General features: G+C 42.3%; 1 protein-coding gene across 2 annotated transcripts in view; it reads left to right on the top strand.

Moving 5' to 3' along the window:
- Window positions 1-13922, top strand: part of HSD17B4 (hydroxysteroid 17-beta dehydrogenase 4) — an 88544-nt gene extending 74622 nt beyond the window's left edge. For both annotated transcript variants that reach the window (XM_019469575.2, XM_019469576.2), the window contains exons 23-24: window positions 6207-6334; window positions 13528-13922. In XM_019469575.2, coding sequence (XP_019325120.2) covers window positions 6207-6334; window positions 13528-13617 — 218 coding nt within the window. In that variant the 3' untranslated portion in view covers window positions 13618-13922. The remainder of the gene's footprint in view (window positions 1-6206; window positions 6335-13527) is intronic.
- The last annotated feature ends 8811 nt before the right edge of the window (window positions 13923-22733 follow it).

Genomic DNA, 22733 nt, shown 5'->3' with positions numbered 1-22733 from the left:
TTTTAAAATGATAACGTGTTGTGTGGATATTTTCTAGTTAGTATGAGGGAAATAATCAGGAACAGGGTGATCCCACTGAAACCTTTTATAAGTAAGCAATATAGCTTATAACATCTATGACTGTTAATTTCTTTTTAAAAAAATCTTTTTTTTTATATCTTTGTTTATTTTGAGAGCGAGAGTGTGAGTTGGGGGGAGAGGCAGAGAGAGAGAGAGAGAGAGAGAGAGAGAGAGACAGAGACAGACAGACAGACAGACAGACAGACATAGAATCTGAAGCAGGCTCCAGGCTCTGAGCTGTCAGCACAGAGCCCCATGTGGGGCTCGAACTCATGGACTATGTGAGATCATGACCTGAGCTGTAGTTGGAAGCTCAACCGACTGAGCCACCCAGGTGCCCCCATGGCTGTTAATTTTTAAAGCCAGCCAAAAGTTGTTCTGCTAAACCCTTTGGATCCCATTCTGTTGTTCTAAGCAACAGGAAAAATTCAGAGGAAATGAAAGATGACAGGAAGGCATAGAGGATGATAAAGAATCAGAGGCTTTACCTGAAAATTAAAACACAGGTTCTTCTGTCCGTCATTCCAGAAACCACAAAGTCTAAAACTGGAAAGGTCTTTTTCCTTCCAACTCATTGATGCCAGAACCTGACTGGAACTCATATAATGCAAATAATTGTCCGCATCTCACCTGGTGTGAATGAGTTGAGTACAGAAATCGTGTATCTGTGTATAGAGTGTTACATCGTCGCATCTCTTCCATAATAGATGATACATGTTTTATGCGCTGTATTTCCTTCCTGAAATCTGGAAGATTCTGAATTCTAAAACACATTTTGCTTGGAGGAGTACAAATAAGGAATCGGGGCCTATTCATATCCATCAATAATTCTGAACAGAATTGATAAGAGACATGGAGAAGGTGTCATCAACTCTCACAGAACGGGGGGATTGGCTCGTTCAAGTAATAATTGAGTGCTTACAATGTGCCAGGTGCCCTGCTAGGTTGCAGATCACAAATTTGAGAAGACTGGCTGTTCCCTCTTAGAGGCGGGACACAGGAAAATTTGAATACAGAGATTGGAGAGACAAGGATTGTTGCATTGCAGATGAAAGGGAAGGAAGACCTAATTGAAGGTCATGGAAGGAATGGAGGGAGGAGGGCATATGTGGATTATTGCTAAGAAGAATTGACTGGCTTGGCTACTGATAATGTCTGAAAAACAAGAGGAAAGAGAAGGAGTCCAAATGGATGCCAGAGTTTGGAGCCTGTGTGGCTGGGGTTGTTGACTGTGTTGCCAGATGTGTGAAACGTGGGCCAGGGGAGGGGTTTGGGAGAAGAGGATAAGCCATGGTGCTTACCTGTAGCAGACTGAGATGTGGGCTGGTGGGTAGGAACCGTGGGCTGGGAACATGGGATAAATAAAGTCACAGCTGAGACAGGGCCTTGGAAACCACGCTCAGGGAAATGGTGGGTGGGACTCCGGGCAGTAGCTTTGCTGCTGTGCTTCATGGCACGCAGGAAGAAAATGGAGGGAGATCCTTGTTCCGACAAGACTGTCTGCTGCGTAGCTAATGGCCCCAGCGTCTCCATTTGTGTCTAAATAAAGTGAGCATCTTACACTGTGGCTCGGGAATCTTAAAGATGCAATTTGTTGTAAGTCTAGACATGGATATTACCCTCTGTTTCCAGATAAGAATCTGTCTGTTGTTTGATTGTATCTAGTAGATGTAGAATAGCCACGCTACTGAAACTTTTGATAAAGACCCATTTCTTTTCGTGTAGTGATGATACAGTGTTGCTGAGTAACAAATATGTTCTGATGATAGGTTTAAGCTGGTTGGCGTTGAACCATTTGGTTGTTTTTCCCCTAAAGGAAATTTAGTTTCTTTTCACATATTTGTATTCTTTGCCATTATAGGAACATGATTGGAATTGGCATTGATATAGCAAGATTGTAGAAATACTATGCATTATTGCTTGCATACTGCTGGTTATGTAATGAAATTATTTGGGTTTAAAAAATATATATACTGAAATTAATTGTATAGAGCTAAGTCTACGTAATTGGACTAGATCCAGGCATCCATTATGCACCATGTAACAATGTCTAGACAAAGGTGTTCTGTAAATATTAGAGGTCATTTATTTTGGACCTTAGAAACTTGCCAGAATGTGGAAGGATATATACAGATTTGGCAACTGGCGTTCTGTTAAGATCAGAATACATTCATTCTTAGTGGCACCGTTTGATCATTAGGACCTATTGGCTTCATAGTCGGTGTTCATCTTCTAGCAGACCAACCAGTTCACCTTTGAGGGTTTCTCAGCTGGGCTATAAACTCAGTCTTGAGGATGCTTGTTCCACATTTTGGACTGGGATCCGAAAGCGTCTCATGGGTTTACAGGAAAGACTTGAAGAGATGACCTTCGGAAAGCACTATGGCATCCAGTCAGGGGTGGGGACCTGTGTGTCGGAGGGGCGTCTACCTCAGGTTACTCTCGATTCCCTTAGCACCTGTGACCACATCCCCTCATACAGCACAGCCCCTGACTGCTTGCCCACACTCACTCACTCACTCACTCACTTGCTCACAAAATCACTTAAATCGTTAATGGCTTTCCATCTTGCTGTGGGTGCTATTCATCTTAATAACATCTTTTTGTACTTTTTTCTTTTGAAATGATTTCAGACTTACAGAAAAGTTGTAGGAATAGTACAGAGAACTTGTCTGTGTCTTTCACTCAGTTTCTCCAAATTATGATTTTATTCCATATCCTTTACTATTTTTTTTCATCGTACATATTATGGTCATTTTTCTAAAGCATTTGAGAGCATTTGAAACTTACAGATACAGTGTCCTTTATTCCCTGGATAGTCCAGTAGCGTCTCCTAAAAACAAAGACTGTCTCTTATCTATTCATAGAACCACTCTCAATATCAAGAAGTTAACATTGATACAGTATTAATTAATCTACAGACTTTCTTATTTCACCAGTCGTCCCACTAATGTTTTCTATAGCAAAAGAGTAACAATAGAAAGAATAATAACAACAATAATAGAAATGAAGAAAGAAAAAGAAAGAGCTGTCCAGGGTCCAATTGGGATCAGATACTACATTTCATTATTAGGTCTCTTGAGTCTGTTAATCTGGATGAGTTCCTCAGTCTTTTCTTGTTTTTTGTGACCTTGACATATTTGAAGAATAGAGCCCAGATATTCTGTAGAATGTTCCTCAGTTTATGTTTATTTGATGTTTCCCATGATTATTAGTTTGAGTTTTTGGCAGGAACAGCACAAAAGTATTGTGTCCTTCATGGTGTGATTTAAAACAAATCTTTATTAAAAAAAACATTTTTTTTTTTACATTTATTTATTTTTGAGAGACAGCACAAGTGGGGGAGGGGCACAGAGAAAAGGAGACACAGAATCCGAAGCAGGCTCCAGGCTCTGAGCTGTCAACACAGAGCATGATGTGGGGCTCCAACTCACAAACCGTGAGATCATGACCTGAGCCTCAGTCGGATGCTTAACCGACTGAGCCACCCAGGCGCCCCCAAAAAGTCTTTATTTTTAACTTAAGTTTTCATTTTGTTGTTACTATTTTTTTTTTAATAGAGATGCTTCATCGGTGTGCTTTTTTAATCATCCGTTAATAAATAGTTTCTAAGTACTTTCTATTTGAGGAAGTGTAGGGGATACAGACAAGACATTCTTGTTCCAGCAGAGCATTTATAATCTTCAGGGAAGGAGGCATCAGTATAAACAGCTGCCTTCTCCTTTGTGATTTGTAAGGTACATATATCCCAAGACCTTTAGAGATCCCCAGTTTTCCAAATGGCATGGTCTCTCACCCCCATTAAATGTTGTAAAGTACAACTGAAATTTTCATAGACTCTTTCGGAGCCTTAATGATCATATAAATACAAAGCTGAAGTCATTCACAAAGCTTTTAAAATAGTTGCTACCAGTAAAAGAAAATACATATAGTATGTTTCTTCATTTCAGTAAGAATAACCATGACCTTATTGGTGGGTGAATGTAAACTCAAGGTAATGGTGGTGGATGATGAGTCTGCTGAACGAGCCATATTGTAGACCATAACCTGAGCCACCTTGGAATTGGACATGCCAATCCTTTCCCCTCACTCCCTGTGTTCTTGCTAAGAACCTTCTCTTTCTCTGAGCCCTCTTTTTCATCAGTCCTAGTTTCTAGCTTTCCACAGAGGAGAGTCATATTGCTTTCCAAGAGTCATGGCTGTGAAGCTGCACGTAGAACCAGGGGCAGTGAGAGGGCAGGCGGACAGATAAGAACCTTCGTTAGCTCAGAGCCTTCCTCCCTCACCTGAGCATTAAGATGTGTGCAGCCCACTAACGTTCCTGAGCAGGACTGGTGTGGGCTTTTAGCTCACTTGTGACGAATTAACATCATGAAGGTTGTTTGTTGAACGCCAGAGGTTTGCCTTTTAGAGTTTAGAGTCTTTCTCCCGCCCTTTCCTTCCCCACCCTTCCTGACTCCCTCCCTTTTTCTCTCTTTCTGTTTAACTCTACAAGCAATACAGGAGAACACACATGTCATAGTTAAGTGCCAGTAAGAACAGAGCCTTTGCTCTTCACGCATGACTTCTAGTACCTTGCGTTTGTCTGACACCCGTAGTAGCAACTCAGCAGTGGAGTGAGTGAACGAAGTGTACAAAGCAAAAACTTCCCCTTCTCCTTGCCCTTCTTCTTCCCCAAGGTGACTTTTCGTTGAGTTCTTGTTTTACCTTAGTTGGCCAACTTCTGTACTCTGAAGAGTTGGAGTGATATCATTTTCCCTCTGGAGCAGGTCTTGGGCTAAGCAGGAGGTAGTTAAGCACTCTGGGTTTTCCTCATGCACGTGTAGCTTGGCCCTAAGCTGGGCCCTAAGCTCTCTGCACACTCGTAGGGACGGTGATGCGATTGTAGCTCCTTTGCTGTAGCAAGAGAAAGCGCCTTCCGGAGGCTGGCACTGGAGGAGGGGATGATGGTCTCAGTCACATGGGAGGCACTTAAAACTTTGTAAATTGTGGCTTTGGTATTCAACTCTATAAATGTTATAGAGAGCAATGAAGGTAATTTTTCATAGTTTTCCCAGTTACCCAGCCTTTTTCTGGGATACTTAAATACTTCTGTCAAAAACAGTTAAGGGAAAAGAAGTTAAATTGAAAAAAATTTTTTTTAATGTTTATTTTTGAGAAAGAGAGAGAGCAGGGGAGGGGCAGAGAGAGAGGGAGACGCAGAATCCGGAGCAGGCTCGTCTCTGAGCTGTCAGCACAGAGTCCGATGCAGGGCTTGAACCCGCGAACTGTGAGATCATGACCTAAGCTGAAGTCGGCCGCTTAACCGACTGAGCCAGCCAGGTGCCCTGGAAAAGAAGTTAATTTTGATGTTTATTTGCAACAATTAGGGCAAGAAATATTTTGTAAATAAATACTAAGTACATGCAACAAATTAGAACATTTTTACGCATCTGTTTTGACTATCTTGCTATGACAGAACCTTTGATGAATATAGGTATTTAAAAGGTGACTAGATTGTGTATTTCCTTCTTCCAACCCAACTAACATTCACCTGTTTAAAATTTTTTTTAATGTTTATTTATTTTTGAGAAAGAGAGAGAGAGAATGAGCAGGGGAGGGGCAGAGATAACAGGAGCCACAGAATCCAAAGCAGGCTCCAGGCTCTGAGCTGTCAGCACAGCCGATGCGGGGCTTGAACCCACAAACCGCAAGATTATGACCTGAGGCAAAGTCAGATGCTTAACCAACTGCGACACCCAGGTGTATCCAGCATGCACCTGTTTTAAAATTCAGCTTTCTTCCTTTGTTGACTATAGAGTTTGTATTTGAACCTAAAGGCCTTAACCATATAACCACCAACAATTTAGCTTCCTTATATCTTACTCTACATTAATTCACATTTAAAATGTCTCTGTTGTATATACTTCTTTAGTGAAGTGAAACTGTTATTGATTTTTACTCTTGTGAAGAACTTCTTTATAAAAAAGACATCTTGAAAAATAAAGATTTTCTAATTTTTCTAAATGACAGAGAACGTGTAATGTAGAAAGCGCCACACTATCTTGGAAACTATAAATATGTTTGCATTTCGTTTGCTTTATTTTACTCTCCTGTTGTGAAGAAAAAAAAAATAACACACGTTGCTCTCTTCCTGTCTTTGACAGCTATTGACCTAAAAAATGGTTCTGGAAAAGTCTATCAAGGCCCTGCAGTAGGCTCTGCGGATACGACCTTCACACTTTCAGACGAAGATTTCATGGAGGTAGTCCTGGGCAAGCTTGACCCTCAGAAGGTAATGTTCCTAACAAGTCCATTCATCATCATTGCTTCCTATTTGACAATTGCAGTTTTCAGCTGACTCCCAAATGCTGATTTATAAGACAGGTTCCTTACAGCTTTGAAGAAGACACAGTTGATATCAATATCTGGGTTGACAGATCATATATATTTTTAAAGGAGTTCCAAATAACACCTTTTATTTTTATTTTTATTTTTATTTTTTTTTTTTTTTTTCTGTAGAATTTTCTTTATTGGTCTATCCTTTGTTTTTTTTTTTTTTTTTTTTTTGTTTTGTTTTTTTTTTTTTATTTTGAATTTTTTTTTTTTTTTATTTTTTAATATATGAAATTTACTGTCAAATTGGTTTCCATACAACACCCAGTGCTCATCCCAAAAGGTGCCCTTCTCAATACCCATCACCCACCCTGCCCTCCCTCCCACCCCCCATCAACCCTCAGTTTGTTCTCAGTTTTTAACAGTCTCTAATGCTTTGGCTCTCTCCCACTCTAACCTCTTTTTTTTTTTTTTTTTTCCTTCCCCTCCCCCATGGGTTTCTGTTACGTTTCTCAGGATCCACATAAGAGTGAAACCATATGGTATCTGTCTTTCTCTGTATGGCTTATTTCACTTAGCATCACACTCTCCAGTTCCATCCATGTTGCTACAAAAGGCCATATTTCATTTTTTCTCATTGCCACGTAGTATTCCATTGTGTATATAAACCACAATTTCTTTATCCATTCATCAGTTGATGGACATTTAGGCTCTTTCCATAATTTGGCTATTGTTGAGAGTGCCGCTATAAACATTGGGGTACAGGTGCCCCTATGCATCAGTACTCCTGTATCCCTTGGATAAATTCCTAGCAGTGCTATTGCTGGGTCATAGGGTAGGTCTATTTTTAATTTTCTGAGGAACCTCCACACTGCTTTCCAGAGCGGCTGCACCAATTTGCATTCCCACCAACAGTGCAAGAGGGTTCCTGTTTCTCCACATCCTCTCCAGCATCTATAGTCTCCTGATTTCTTCATTTTGGCCACTCTGACTGGCGTGAGGTGGTATCTGAGTGTGGTTTTGATTTGTATTTCCCTGATAAGGAGCGACGTTGAACATCTTTTCATGTGCCTGTTGGCCATCCGGATGTCTTCTTTAGAGAAGTGTCTATTCATGTTTTCTGCCCATTTCTTCACTGGGTTATTTGTTTTTCGGGTGTGGAGTTTGATGAGCTCTTTATAGATTTTGGATACTAGCCCTTTGTCCGATGTGTCATTTGCAAATATCTTTTCCCATTCCGTTGGTTGCCTTTTAGTTTTGTTGGTTGTTTCCTTTGCTGTGCAGAAGCTTTTTATCTTCATAAGGTCCCAGTAATTCACTTTTGCTTTTAATTCCCTTGCCTTTGGGGATGTGCCGAGTAAGAGATTGCTACGGCTGAGGTCAGAGAGGTCTTTTCCTGCTTTCTCCTCTAAGGTTTTGATGGTTTCTTGTCTCACATTCAGGTCCTTTATCCATTTTGAGTTTATTTTTGTGAATGGTGTGAGAAAGTGGTCTAGTTTCAACCTTCTGCATGTGGCTGTCCAGTTCTCCCAGCACCATTTCAAATAACACCTTTTAAAACTGAATTTGGGGGTGACGTTCTTCTTCAGCATAGACTAGAACAATATAAAACCCACATCTAGACCTTTAAATATATTCTGTCATTAATTCAGAGGTGAAAAACCATGCATTACTAGATACTTTATGAAATTAGAAATTCATTCCTGATGTAGAAGATTAATAAGTTGTCTTAATCATCATTGAAAACTGGAAATAGAAGGATAGAATGTAACAGCTGGTGTCTTACTTAATAAGATGAAACATTTAGAGGCCTTTCCCTGGAAAATAATGCTTATGACAAGGCTGCCCTCTCAGATCACTATTAGTTAATATTGTTCTGAGACTTTTGGCCAAACCACAGACGCAAAATTAAAGAAACTGATGTAACAATTAGAATGGAGGAGAAAAACTTGTTACTTTCAAACCATGATCGTGTAGCTAGAAATCCCAAGAGAATCAACTACTATTTATTAGAATGAAGGGCTTCAAGCAAGCAGTTGGATATTCAATTATTATTAAAAAATAGCTTTCACACAGCAGTGAACCCAAGTAGAAGATGTCACTGAAAATAAAAGTTGTTTATAATCACAACGCAAACTGTAAAATGCCAGTGACTTCCCGAACAAGGAAAGCCTATTTGAGAACAGTTGTGCAAGTTTACAAGGAGCAGAAAATTTGGATACCTGAGAAAGTGCACTTTTCCTGGATAGAAAGACTAATTTAAAAAGAACTGTACAGTAATTAGTGTAGTGTTAAAAATATGATCTTTGACATGAGATAGGTCTGAGTTTGAATCCACGCTGTCACTTATTCTCTAAATTCTAGTGTTCTCAACGATAAAGTTAATACAATAATTGTGATAATCCCAAACAATAGTCATAACTAAACCTGATAACGTATACGAAGAGCTCAGTCTGGTGCTTCGCACCAGCTGACCTCAGTTGATTCCTTCCCAGAAATTTACTTAGCACTTAACTCTGATTCATGCATTAGGTGTGGCTCAACATGATAGTGCCCCCTACTGTTTGAGCTTAGTTCTGGAGTGGAAGGGAAAAAAAAATCTAATTTCAGGTATTGAGAAAAATAAGGCACAGTAATGGGTCAGAGCACTGGTTGGCAAACTTTGTCGGTAAAGGGTCACCTAGTGAACATTCTAGGCTTTGTGGGCCAGATGGTTTCTGCTGCATCCCCTCACTTCTGCCCCTGTAGAGTCAGAGTAGCCACAGATAATATGGAAATAAATGAATGGGGCTGTGTTCCATCTGTAAAACTGTATTTCCAGAAACTGGCCTCAGAGTTTGGCCTGCAGGCTGTAGTTTGCTGGCCCCTGGATTAGATGGTGATAGGCTAGGGGAACTGTTTGAGATGGGGTTGTCCAAAAAGGCCTGACAGAGCACTGGCCAAAGTGAGTGCTCATGGATGAACCATGAGGCCAAGGACATGAAGTGTTGATGCAGGAGTAGCTGGACTTTACTGAAGCACTTTAACTGTGAGGAGACAGGTGAAGAGCCCTGGGAGGGAGGGAGGAGGGGGAGTGGGAGAGTGGGGAAGGGCTGGTTTGCACAGGACCTTCGAAGTCTTGGCAAGGAGTCTAGATCTTGTGTGTGATAGGAAGCCATTGTGGCATGAGTTTGAAAGGTCATTCTGGCCGCTGAGTGGAAAATTGACTCCAGGGCAGAGAGTGGGTCGTTAGGAGTTCTTTTTTAGACGTGTTACATTTGAGGTGCCCTTATATAAAGATTTAATGTAGGATCAGGGAAACATTTTTGTAATTGCCAGGAATACAAGACCCTTGGGGGTGAATGGATCATTTAGTGGATGGCACTGGGCAGCGGCATAGCAAATGGTAGTGCTTTCATCATTCCATGTACCTAAGTCACCACCAGAGGGAATGGGATTAAATGTAAAAAATAAAAGCAGAAGCAAAAACTTAACAGAAACCTAGCTACTTATTCTTCTTAATGATAATCCTTTGAGAAATTCTAATTAATATCGGAGTTTTTCTGAAGCCATTTGGCTTTGTTACCTTCTCCCCAACCTCAGTGCTAATAAGATCATTAGTCTTCAGTCATCAGAGACCGCATCTCCTCATATATACAGTCTTTCTCTCTCTGCCACCGACTCTTGCTGACCTTGGTAGCTTCCCTCATGATTCATAAAAATGGCTTCTCCAACAAGTGACCCTTTGTTCATTCATCTCTCTTCTGATTATCTTTTACTGCATTCCAAGTCTGCTTTAGCCCTTCTTAGCATTCAACTGAGTTAACCACCAACTTCTTGAAATGATGTCATCCCTTGGCTTTCTTGACACCATATTCTCCTGTTTTGCTTTCTGTACCTTTGGCTTTTCCTAATCTCCTTTACTGTCTTCTTCTTCCACCCCACCCATTAAATTTGGTGCTTCTCAGGGCTCATTTCAGGGCTCTTCTCTAAGTAACGTCTTTCCCCAAATGCGTTCCTCCATCCTGTGGTATTTAAAGCCTTGGATGTGCTGACAGCTCACAGATCTAAATGTCTGACTTGTCTTCTCTGAGTTCCACAGTGTTGTCGGCATCTCTCCACCTGACCCTCTGATGGGAGGTCTTACTGGCATCTCTCACTGACGTCGTCTAAGATAGAACTCATGAGTTCATTTTCTCCCCCAGTCTTTTCTGTCTCCGTAAATGGCACTACCATCTATCTATACAAGTTAATACGCTTGGTAATGTAAGGATTGTCTTGGCTTCTTTCTATACCTCTATATTCTGTTTGTCCTTAATTCTGCCTGATCTTTCTCCATAATATATCTTAACATTCATCCTCCACCTTCCCCGCTAGAGATACCACCACGATCCAAGCCTCCAGCATCTCCGCTGGCTTACTCCTGTGGCTTCTTGGCTGGTCTTACTACTTCCAAACTTGCCTCTCCACCAGTCTGTTCTCCACACAGAGTCCAGGGGAACCATTTAAAAATGTAAATTAGATTATTGGTCGCCCTACCTGAAAACCTCCCTAAGATTTCCGTTTGCACTTGGATGACATCCAGACTACCAATCTCCCATGTCCTGCGTGGCGATTTTCTTGCTCGTCTTTTCTCACTTCAGCCCACACCGTTTGTCTCCCCACTTAGAATTCTGACTCATTCACATTGTTCATTCTTTCCATTTCTTCCCATCACCTTTTACTGCTTTGGTGTCTGTGCCGTTGCCTTTTCTGGATCTTGTCCCCTGAGCTTTTGGCAGAGCTGGCTTCAGTTCATCCAGAGTAGTTCCTTTCTGTTAGGAAGGATGTGAGGATAGCATCCTGCTCTCTCCTTCCTAGTGTTTATGACAGGTTTTAATTACTTGCTTACATTTTATTTTTTGACTCCCCTACCATAATGTTAGCTCCATGGGAACAGAGGAAGATAACCTATTTCCTGCCTAGATTATCGCCTGGCATACTGTGGGCCCTCACTGATACTTGAGCAGATGAAAGCAAGGATAAAAATCAGGAACAGGAGCTCACCAGCAGCAGTTGAGGCCATGGGGAAACTGAAAACGCCAGCTTGTCGGACTCCTCGAAGTGGTCCCATAAACCTGGGGGAAATAACACAGACAACGACGATACACGGTAGAGTGGTGTCAGTAACCTCTGCAACGCTCTGAAAAACACCAAATAGAAAAAAGTTAGCAAAAGTTGTGATCCAGTAATCAATAAATAGAAATGACTTAGATACATAAGAACTATTCATTTTTCCCAGTAGCCACAAAATGCAAATTAGCGGATGTCATTTTGCCTCACATTTTCAAAGGTTAAAATGAACAGTATCGTTACAGTTGGGATAAGAGAACTCACAGGTAGCTGGAGCGACTATAAACTGGGTACAGTCTTTCTGGAAAGCACTGTGGGAGGGCTTCAGACTTTGTTCCTTCGTGGCAACCTGCGGTCTCAGTACTTTTTGCCTCGCACTCCTAGGCTCAGAGAAATACCTAACAGCCCTTTATTAAGTGATTAGGTCCAAGCAAGAGTTGTGTTTCACTGATGTCCCTGTATTTCCCTCGAAAATGCTAAATGTTCCATACTGTTCCATACTGTGCCGCACAGTTTGCACACTGGTGATGGGCAAGCGTGGTTGTGTCATGATTCAGTATTTCTTCTAGGAATCTATCCTAAGGAAATAGATAGGGACAGAGATCTCTGTACAGAATTCTTCTACTCTGCGACACCTGTCCTCGTTGGCTTTGGTGTATCTACTTCAAGGAATTAGGTGTTCTGATCCTCGGTGGCAGGTCCGTCTCAGAGCTGGACCCCAGCAGGCAGGTCTCGGTACTGACGCCTCTGCCAGGCTCGCGGAGCGTAGTGCCTGTCACTGCCCCGCGAAAGCAGTCTTAGCTTTGAAATCCCAGACTCCTCTTTGGACCCCTCGCAGTTGATCCTGATTGTGAATGAGTTCCCCTTTATTTTTTTCTGGGATAAGAAGTTGGCGTAGTTTTGGCTTTCCCTCCAGTTGATGAGAGTTTGCTTCTAAGATCAGGTTGCTGTATGTTGATAAGCCGGAGGCTGTGTTGAGGAAGAACACGTGTGAGTTCAAGGCCTAGCCCCGCTTCTTGCTGGCGCTGTGGCCTTGAGCCGGTTATTACAGCTCTCAAGTTTTCTCAGCTGTCAACTGGCAGGAAACAGGCTCACTGCAAGCTGATGGCTTGGCTTCTCAGGTGAGACTGTATTCCTAGGCTGCTTTGTAATGGTAAGAATACATGGATATTACATTTTTTTCCACCTATCTAAAAACCTAGGGATTTCTTTTTCACTTCATAGTCTATATACTATTTCCCCATTAGCTGTATGAACTTTGACGTATGTGTTTTCTTACTGCGAGGGAAGTTGACAGCGAGGGTGAACTTAAGGAACGTGGACAAGTCTTTGTGTCAGGCCACGCCCACAGGCGATTCTGTAGTGTTCGAACTCTCCAGCCTTCACTTGGTTATAATAATGACACGTTTGATAGGCCCTTACCGCACATCACACTCTAAGCTAAGCACTTGACACACTATTTCGTTCAGCTCAGCGACAAAGCTACGTTATTTAGGTACTGTTGTCATGCCCCCATAGATGAGGAGGCTAGAGCTCAGAGAGGTTAAGTAATTTGCCCAAGCTCACCTTGCTTGGAAGTGGCAGAGCCTCGATTTTAACCCAGCCCTTCTGATGCTATAGCACAGGGCCGATTCACTACTTAGTTACATGGTGTTGTTTTGTCGTTACATGGCTTTCTCTTTCAAGGAGTAAGAAATACTTTTATTGTCAGGACTACAGCAAAGCCCTATATTCATAGGGTCTCAAATTCACATTTAAGAACATAGACCGACATCCAAGTGTGGGTTGAGACACAGAACTCCCAGATCTGTCAGTTCAGATAAATTATTCTGTGGTTTTCCAAAATACACAAGGAGTCTTTTTGTTTGTTTGTTTCCTTAGGTATCTAGGAATTTGGGTACTATCTATAATCATTAAAGTATTATTGCTAGATAAAAGTTGCCTTTGTCATCCAGAGTTATTATCTCAATTGTATTCAGTCTGAACAGTGATCTTTTCAAAAAAGAAATGAAATGCAACATGATAAAGTCTGGCGCTCTTTTGTCCCGCTTTCCTTTCCAGGCATTCTTTAGTGGCAGACTGAAGGCCAGAGGGAACATCTTGCTGAGCCAGAAGCTTCAGATGATTCTTAAAGACTATGCCAAGCTGTGAAGGACACACCACCTTATTAATGAGAATAGAGAAATTAAATACTCTCCTCTCCCAGATATGCAAAAGTGATCACAGCCAAGATACAGAGGACTCTGCTTAACATTTTCAGACTTTAGATAACTTTTCAGATTTTAATTTTTTACTAACTTTTCATGTTATAATTATTTTTTACAATGAACTATAAGCTAGCATGTAATTACTTTCTGTTCTTAGAGCTATATCTTCATAATAAAAATTTTTCTCCCAATTCTTTAGAACTGTGATAGCATTTATAAGTGGAAAGGAACATTAAATGAGGAAAACCACTTTGATGTCTTCTGCACTTTGTTTTGCTAATTTCTGTTCTCTAATGTATTGATACCCTAGTTTTAACATGAATTGTCACATGTATTCACTTATTTTTCCATACTTTGCTATGACATTGTTCTGCTTTAAAGCAGGAAAAAGGTCTTTATGTTCCCAAATAGTTTTCCTTCTTCTCACCTCGGTTTTGTTGAAATTTTTTTATTTTCATAGAATGCCTGTAAATCTACCAAACATAAGAATTTTCTTGTTTAATCAGCACTCTCAAATCAGAAATAGGTCACAGGCAAGTGCTGTCACACTGGTGTTTTCCCCCACCATTTTAGCTCGGATGATGTGTGCCGAGGAGATGCCCTTTTGATGGGTCGGCCGCAGAGGCGACCAGCAAGTGGGATGCCGAGGTCGGAGATGGAGTGAATTCCAGTTGTGGAGTGCGGCCGAGAACATGTGTGCGGAGAGGGCTGTTACGGGCTGCGTTCCCTGGCCACCGGGCTTTGACGTGGAGATCTCCGGGCAGGAATATATTTGGAGATGTGGGATCAACGCCTGGGTGGAGAGTGGTAAGCAGAGGAGGCAGAGAGAGAACAGAGGAGGCTCTGGTGCCCGTCAGCATTGCCCTGCGCTAACCAGTCACCAATTACGGCCCGGCCTACGGACAGACTGTGACCTGGGGCCGACGAGTGTGCTCAGAGACCGCTGTTGACTTGCTCAGGAGCTGGGGGACCATCTTCAGTCCCAAATAGGGCTTCGGGCAGCGTGGCCTGGCACTTCGCTTCAGGAGGCTCAGGGATCAAGGGAAACGGTCTCAGAAACATGGAATTGGAACATTTAGCACACTGGGGGAACACGAAGGCACGCCTCAGGATTGTTGGCTTAATGAGTGAGCAGGATGCAGAGAAGACCTAGAAGTTATGCCTCAGCCTCACGATCTCTGTATGGTATCCTAAAACTATAATTCAGAGTGATTTTTTGTTACACCAGTTGAATTTGTTTTTTAAAGGGGCAGCCTTTTAACGTTGGTCTTTTGTCATAGCCGTTGTTGCTCTTGAGCTTGGAAGAGCTTAGTGTCCTTTCAAATAGAAACAGTATGTTAAAATGAATCAAATGCCACACACTGATGAGAGTGTTGAATGTAGACCCTACATCTTTAAAGCATGTTAAGAAAGAGATGTTTTAATTATCTTCCTAACCTTTCTCTGTCAGTCTCAAAGGTCAGAGAGAGGCTGTTATCCAGATTGAGCGGCTTCTTCTTTGTCTTTGTGCTCCTTAACTTTTTCTGTAATCTTCATACTGTTGAATACACTGTCCTCCTTAATTCATCATTTCCCTTTTATCCTTCATTAAGAAATATATTAACTTATTAATGAACCCATGGGTTAGTCTCCCTGTTTTCTCTTTGTCTCTTCTATAATTTCTCCTATCTACCCATCTCTGTAGGATCAGGATTGAGGTTTCAGGCCTGACCACCCTTTGGAAGACATTTTCTTCCTGGATGGTTTCATCTCCTCTCATATCTTCACCCATCGCCTGAGTGCTGGTTCCCCTGAACCTGTATTTTAGTTACGCTCCTTCCATAATCCCACAGTCCCACCCACAGTTACAAGTCATTACGAGGCTGTTGTCCTCTGGTTACTGTGCAGGTCAACACGTCGTCTTCCCCTCCACCCCTAAATGCGCATGTATTCTTGTTGCCTTAGTTAAGAACATCACCTCTTAGGGACACCTAGGTGGCCCAGTCGGGTAAGTGTCAGACTCTTGATCTTGGCTCAGGTTGGGATTTTGTGGTTCGTGAGTTTGAGCCCCGCATGGGGCTCTGCACTGAGTGGGGATCCTGCTTGGGATTCTCTCTCTCCCACATCCAATCCTTCACTTCCATTTACTGAATCTTCCAGGGTTTTCCAGTTGCTGGTACCATGTATACCCTCTTACTGGATAGCTCATTTAGTGGTGTTCCCACTGGTCTCCAGTTTTTCACCACGCACCTCCTGCCCACCAGAGGGGCCTTACTAGTACACACACCTGAATAAATATGTGACTTCCCAACTCAGAAACCTGACAGGGTTCTCACTTAGTCTTCTCTCCGTCAGACTCTGGCATGGTTCAGTGTCGCATCAGTTGGGATCCTTGCGGTGTGTTACTAGTTCACACTGGTAACACAACTTGCCTGCGTAACAGAGGAAACATCTAGAAGGGTAGGACTGTCTTTGAAGGGGCTTGATCAAGCAATTGATTGTGATCCTGGCCCAATTCCTTGCCTTCTGTGCCTGCCTTATCAGCAGGCTCCACGTGGTACCCTCCCTGGTAACTCCAGGTTGTTCTTGTTTGGTCATAAGAAGGCAACCACCAGGTGCAGCCTCACAGTCCCATCCCACATCAACCAGCAGAATAAAGAATGCTGGGTTCTCAGAACGCCAGGGAAGGCCTCATCTGGTCTCACTAGCCATGCTGGAGTCAGAAGCCAATCCTCGGATCACCTCGATAGAGATGTTGGCTATGCATGCATCTATCAGGACCCAAACGTATGGCTGAGGGTAGTGTGTTGGCAGGTCCCCGACTCCCCTGGTTTTGATGATTTGCTGGGAGGACTCGTGGGACTCAGCATACAGCCACACTCAAGACTACAATTTATTACATCAAAAATACAAAACAAAAGCAGAAAAAGGAAGAGGCTGCATTGAGTGAAGTCCAGAGGAAATCAGGTACAAGCTTTCAAGACTTTTTTTTTTCCCATGGAGTCACACAAGACATGCTTAATCCCCCCAGCATCAAATCGTGACAACACGTGTAAAATGTCTATCAAGACTCAGTGTCCAGGGTTTTCACTGGGAGGCTTGTCACACAGGCTCGTCTTGCCAGACCCCGTAGCAGAATTCCAGATTCATAGAAGGAAAGCAGGTATATTTAGCATAAACCCCCTGGTACAGTTTGGGAACAGGGAGCCGCTTTCTCAGGGAATGGGGGAGCCCTCCTGAAATCTAAGTTCCCACATGCCAGCCGAGGGCCAACCTTGCAGGCAAACCTTTCTAAGGATAGCTGTCTCAGAGCTGCCCTGTTAACTCTTAACATCCATGGGATCCTTTCCCCGAACCTCATGGCCCAAGAGCTCATCAGGTGTGATGTCTGAGGAAATCGAGAATGCTGGGAAACCAAATCACAATGGTCCCTCTGCAAAGACTCCTTAGCTCCTTTTTTTTTTTTTTTTTAACTTCATCACCTGGTAAACTCCTCTATATCCTTAAACTTTTCAAGTGTGCACCTGTGTGAAACTGTTCTTATTAATACTGTTGACTTCTCACAGAAGTCGGTGTATCTATTTTATTTTTTAATTTTTTAAAATGTTTATTTTTGTGAGAGAGAGAGAGAGCACAAGCAGGGGAGGAGCAGAGAGAGAGGCAGACACAGAATCTGAAGCAGGCTCCAGGCTCTGAGCTGTCAGCACAGAGCATGACACGGGGCTCAAACCCACCAACCAAGAGATCATGCCCTGAGCTGAAGTCAGACACTCAACCAACTGAGCTACCGAAGCACCCCCTGAACCTCTGTTTTAAGAACCTTGGCTACATAAATTATCCACAGCTGACGAGAATAACAAAATACACAAGCAGAAAAAGCTGTGTGTTGCTTGGGGCAGCATTGACTGGGGGAAGTTTCTGGAGGTATAATGGAAGAAGATGTAAAATTGAACCAGAAAAACAGACTAAAAAGTATCACATCGAGGAAGAGTCCTTTGAAGGAATATTGAAGAGCTCAGCTTTGTATTCCATAATGTCTTTTGATGTTACTACTTTTTTTTTTTTTAAACACCTTTGTTAAAAAAGGTACAAACTTGTACAAAAACAGGTCGGGGGTTGGATTTGGCCTATAGGATGGGGCCTGGGGTAGATATTGAGTGCCAGTTAAGAAAACAGTACTTAAGGGGCGCCTGGGTGGCTCAGTCGGTTAAGCCTCCGACTCTTGGTTTCCGCTCAGGTCACGATCTCGTGGTTTATGGGTTTGAGCCCTGCATGGGATTCCTCGCTGGGATTCTCCCTCTCCTCTCTCTCAAAATAAATGAATAATAACAAAAAAGAAAACAGTATTTAAGACTGTCATTCCTTCTTGCTGTAAACAATTATGGAAGTACGCAAGACCCTCTCCCACTCACACACCCAGGCAGTTAAAACTGCCGGGCACACACAGTTACCAGCTCTTACCAGCCTGAGCTGCGCATTCCCTGTATCTGTGAGAGGCACTGGCACCTACTCAAGTTTTCCAAACCAGCAACTCAGGTATCACCTCGATCTTCACTTTTCATCCCCGTCAACATTCATGAGCCTCCGCCCTGTTTACACAGTGCTGTTGTAAACATTGCCCTTCCTCGGAGTTGTTTTCTTAGACTAAAACTTTCAGGAGTGGAATTACTTACTGGGTCAGATGGTAAGAGCGGCTTTACAGCTGGCAGGTTCCCTGTAGGCTTGTCTCACTTGGGGAGGTGAGGCAAGGAAGGCAGGTGTCAGCGTGTCCATAACGGTGAGTTTTGTCATAAAAAAAACCAAAAGCGATGGCCTTAAGCAAAGTCATTCCTTGCTGACAGCAGCAAGGCTTTCATTGCTTAGCGTTACTACGTTTTGTATCACCAAACAAGAAAAAGCAATTGAAGCAATTAAGACTCAGATGTCTGATTCAAATGAGGTGGCTGTGGCAGTAAATTGGACAAGAGGTACGTGCCCTGTGTCTGGGGGCTGGTCCCTGTTTCTGATTGGAAGTGGGTTCATGATCAGAACATAACAGTCCTGTTCACCCAGTGTATTGTAAGAAAATCCGTAGTGTTGTGTGTTTGAGTTGAATCTTTGACTTAAAAAAATATTTTTAAGTTTATTTATTTATTTTAAGAGAAAGAGAGTGAGCAAGGATGAGCAGGGGAGGGGCAGAGAGAGTCAGAATCCCAAGCAGGCTCTAATCTGTCAGTGCAGAGTCCGATGTGGGGCTCAATCTCATGAATCGTGTGATCATGACCTGAGCCAAAATCAAAAGTTGGACGCTTAACCTACTGAGTCACCCAGTCGTCCTGACCTTTGTGAATAATCACCTGAAGCTGGGTCCAATGACAGCCAAGCCTCAACCCAAAGTGAGCCTTCACTTTTGCCTGTGTCCCAACGGAGGACACATGGACAGTGAAAGTGTGTTTTACCTTTGAGTTCTGATTGGGAGATTAGAGATTGGGGTGTTGGTACCACGACTTTCTTGCCCACTGTCCCCAGTGAAAATAGACCTCCCTTCTTTTTCTTCTGCCTAATTCAGAGTACTCAGTTTTATTGGCCTGTGAAGGTAAGGACACACTGGATGGAACAAATTGTTTCCCCTCACTCTTCACCCTTCAGCTTAATATGGAAGCAGTAGCAGAAATTGTTTCCCAGAGAACAATTTTCAAGACCATTAATGGATCCTCAGTCAAGGAGTATTCATTGGACTCCTAATGTGTACTGGGCATTGGAGATCCAGATGTGAACAAGGAAGACAGAATATCTGACATTATGGAGCTAGTTCCATTGAAGAGTGAATGCAATTTTATTGTTATGTCTTAAGATATTATCATTTAAAGAAATTACTATTCTTTAGCACATGTTCCATGATGTCTCAGGTTTGAATTCAATTGCATTAAATTTTTTTTAATGTTTATTTTTGAGAGAGAGAGAGAGAGAGAGAGAGAGAGAGCGAGCACTCACAAGTGGGGGAGAGGCAAAGGGAGAGGGAGACACAGAATCTAAAGCAGCCTCCAGGCTCTGAGCTGTCAGCACAGAGCCTGACGCGGGAGTTGAACCTACAAACTGTGAGATCATGACCTGAGCTGAAATCAGATGCTTAACCGACTGAGCCACCCAGGTGCCCCCAGTTGCATTTTTAAAATTAATTAGAGAATATATATTTGCCTAGGAGTTGTTCCAGAAATATGTATTCTGGGATACCTCTCTGACTCATTTGGTGGAACATGCGACTCTTGATCTCGGGGTTGTAAGTTTGAGTCCCACATTGGGTGTAGAGATTATTTAAAAAATAATATAATCTTAAAAAAAGAAATATGAGGGCACCTGGGTGCCTCAGTCGGTCAAGTGTCTGACTCTTGATTTCGGCTCAGGTCACTAACTCACTGTTTGCGAGTTCGAGCTTACAGCGTGGAACCTGCTTGGGATTTTCTCTGCCCCTTTCTTTTTCTCTCAAAAATAAATAAATAAACTTAAAAAAGGAGAAATATGTATTTTTCCTCCATGTGAATTGTTAGCTTCTAACTCCTTAGAGTTGACAATTAAAAAAACCTGATTTGGCAGACGGCCATGTAACTCAGAAGATAATGAATTGCGCCAGATCACCCTGGGAGACTCATGAATGTCACACCAAGAAACAAGGCCGCCCACTCCTACTTTGTGTTTATTCTACTATGCATTCGAAGCGATATCTCTAAACCTCCATCCCTATCTTTGGTACATCATCTGATTTGACTTAGACCCCTTAATTAAGCTGAATGTGGGATGCCTGGGCGGCTCAGTCAGTTAAGTGTCTGACTCCGGCTCAGGTCCTGATCTCGCGGTTTGTGGGTTCGAGCCCCACGTCGGGCTCTGTGCTGACAGCTCAGACCCTGGAGCCTGTTTCAGATTCTGTGTCTCCCTGTCTCTCTGCCCCTCCCCCCCCACTCACACTCTGTCTCTCTCTCTCTCAAAAATAAAAATAAATATTAAAAATAATTTTTTAAAAATTAAACTGAATGGAGCTCAGAGGAGTGCTGATCTATAATGCCAGCAGGACTTTAACTCTATAACTTTGGAATTATAGAAAATTCTCTAAAGATGAAATAGGAGAATGCTGGGTATTATAGAATTACATGGACCAGAGAAGCCCCTTTATGTTGGACATGTTTTATTTCTGATTTTCCTTGCAGGGTTGAAAACATGCCCCTGGCTTATTCCCCTCTAGCTCCTCGATGTTTTAAAGTTCTTTCCCCTAACTTTCTTTTTACAATACCTTGGGGAGTCCTCTCTCCTGGACCATCACACCTCCTCTAATACCCAAGCAAATATCTTTTGTCTTTTTCTGATAAAATCTTATAGTTGACAGTCAAGTTTTCTCTTGAATTTAATTAGGTTTATAACTCTATTATCCAGGCAAATACTTAGAGGCGTGAGACATGGTCTGTTAATTTCAAGTTCTTTTTTATTTTTATTTTTTTTTAATGTTTATTTATTTTTGACAGAGAGAGAGAGAGACCGAGCATGAACAGGGGAGGGGCAGAGAGAGGGAGACACAGAATCCAAAGCAGGCTCCAGGCCCTGAACTGTCAGCACAGAGCCCAATGCTGGGCTCCAACTCACGGACCGTGAGATCATGACCTGAGCCGAAGTCAGACGCTCAACTGACTGAGCCACCCAGGTGCCCCAAATTTCAAGTTCTATAGAGTAGCTCATCGTTGACTTCTTTGTATACCTTGAAAGTGCAGTTATTACTATTAAAAATGTATCACACCACTGTGGGAGTTATGGCTTTATCATTCAGCCATTCTGTAAAAATCACAGGTTTAAAATCTCCAAATGAAGTTAATTAAAACGTTTAGTTCATTTTTATTTCATACATTCAGTGACATTTAGTTTAAGCACATACTCGATAATTAGACTACAACCACAAAAATTGCTTAGTCTTGTATTCTTTGTAAAGGCATTCGATTTTCTAAACTTGTGTTCGTTTTGTTTCAACTCACCAGAAAATCAGTTCAAGACACAGAGAAGCAAATGAAAGCTTGAGAAGTTTTTTTTTTTTTAAATATTTTTAGAAGGGTATTTATTGATTTTGAGAGAGAGCAACTACAAACAGGGGAGAGGCAGAAAGAGAGGAGAGAGAGAATCAGAAGCAGTCTCAGCGCCCTGTCAGGATGGAGCCCAATACAGGGCTTGATCTCACAAACCGTAAGATCGTGACCTGAGCTGAAATCAAGAATCCGCTGCTTAACCGACTGAGCCACTCAGGTGCCCCGAAACTTGAGAAGCTCTGATAGTCCAATGGGCCTGTTTTCATACTTCATCTCACTTTTCTATGTCAAAGAATGAGTCTCATCATGATATTTTATCCTCAAAAGAACATTCATTTGTCATCAGAGTTACCAGATCTAATAACATATTGACATAGTTGATTGGTGTAGTTGAAACAGATTGTTGCTGAAGTGGAATCACTAGTGTCTCTTCTCTGGAACGTCTGCAGGGAACTAGGAAGAGCTGCCTGGTTTTGTGAGCCACCTTACACACTCAGGCTCATTTTTATTCCCTTTCTGACATGAAACAAACCAGCCCAGCGATAAGGAGGGGAATGGCTGCCTGTGGCTGTGAGCTCCAGTCCATTTACTGCTGGAATGAGCTGTGAGATCTGGGCATGCCACTCCCCAGGCTGGTTCCCTAGCTGTTATGAGCAGGGACTAGGTCACTGCCAGAAGGTTGTCTTGCTTCAAGATTTCCAGAACCCTATGAGCATGCACTTTCCAACGTTGCTTTGGAATCAAATATTTCACTTCATTGAGTAAGAATCATACATATGTCCAGTTAAAAGCTAGTGATGAAAAGGGGAAAATGGCACAACTAAGCTGTTAGCAGTCTTGATAGGTGAAGGGGGTCAGGCCCAAGTTTTCCAGCACTATCCATCACCCCTCCTTAATAATTAAATCCAGAACTTCCATCCTGCTTACAGTGAGAAATCCAGTGTCCCCACCAATGCGCCCAAGTATTCTTGAGGAGTTTTAATGGCTTTTCCAGTCACCTTTTGATATGATTTTCTGATTCCATTGGATCATAATCTCT

This window comes from Panthera pardus, unplaced genomic scaffold, assembly GCF_024362965.1.
Source record: "Panthera pardus isolate Hobbes unplaced genomic scaffold, ASM2436296v1 HiC_scaffold_2, whole genome shotgun sequence".
Taxonomy (NCBI): domain Eukaryota; kingdom Metazoa; phylum Chordata; class Mammalia; order Carnivora; family Felidae; genus Panthera; species Panthera pardus.
This window is presented reverse-complemented; position numbering and strand designations above follow the sequence as displayed.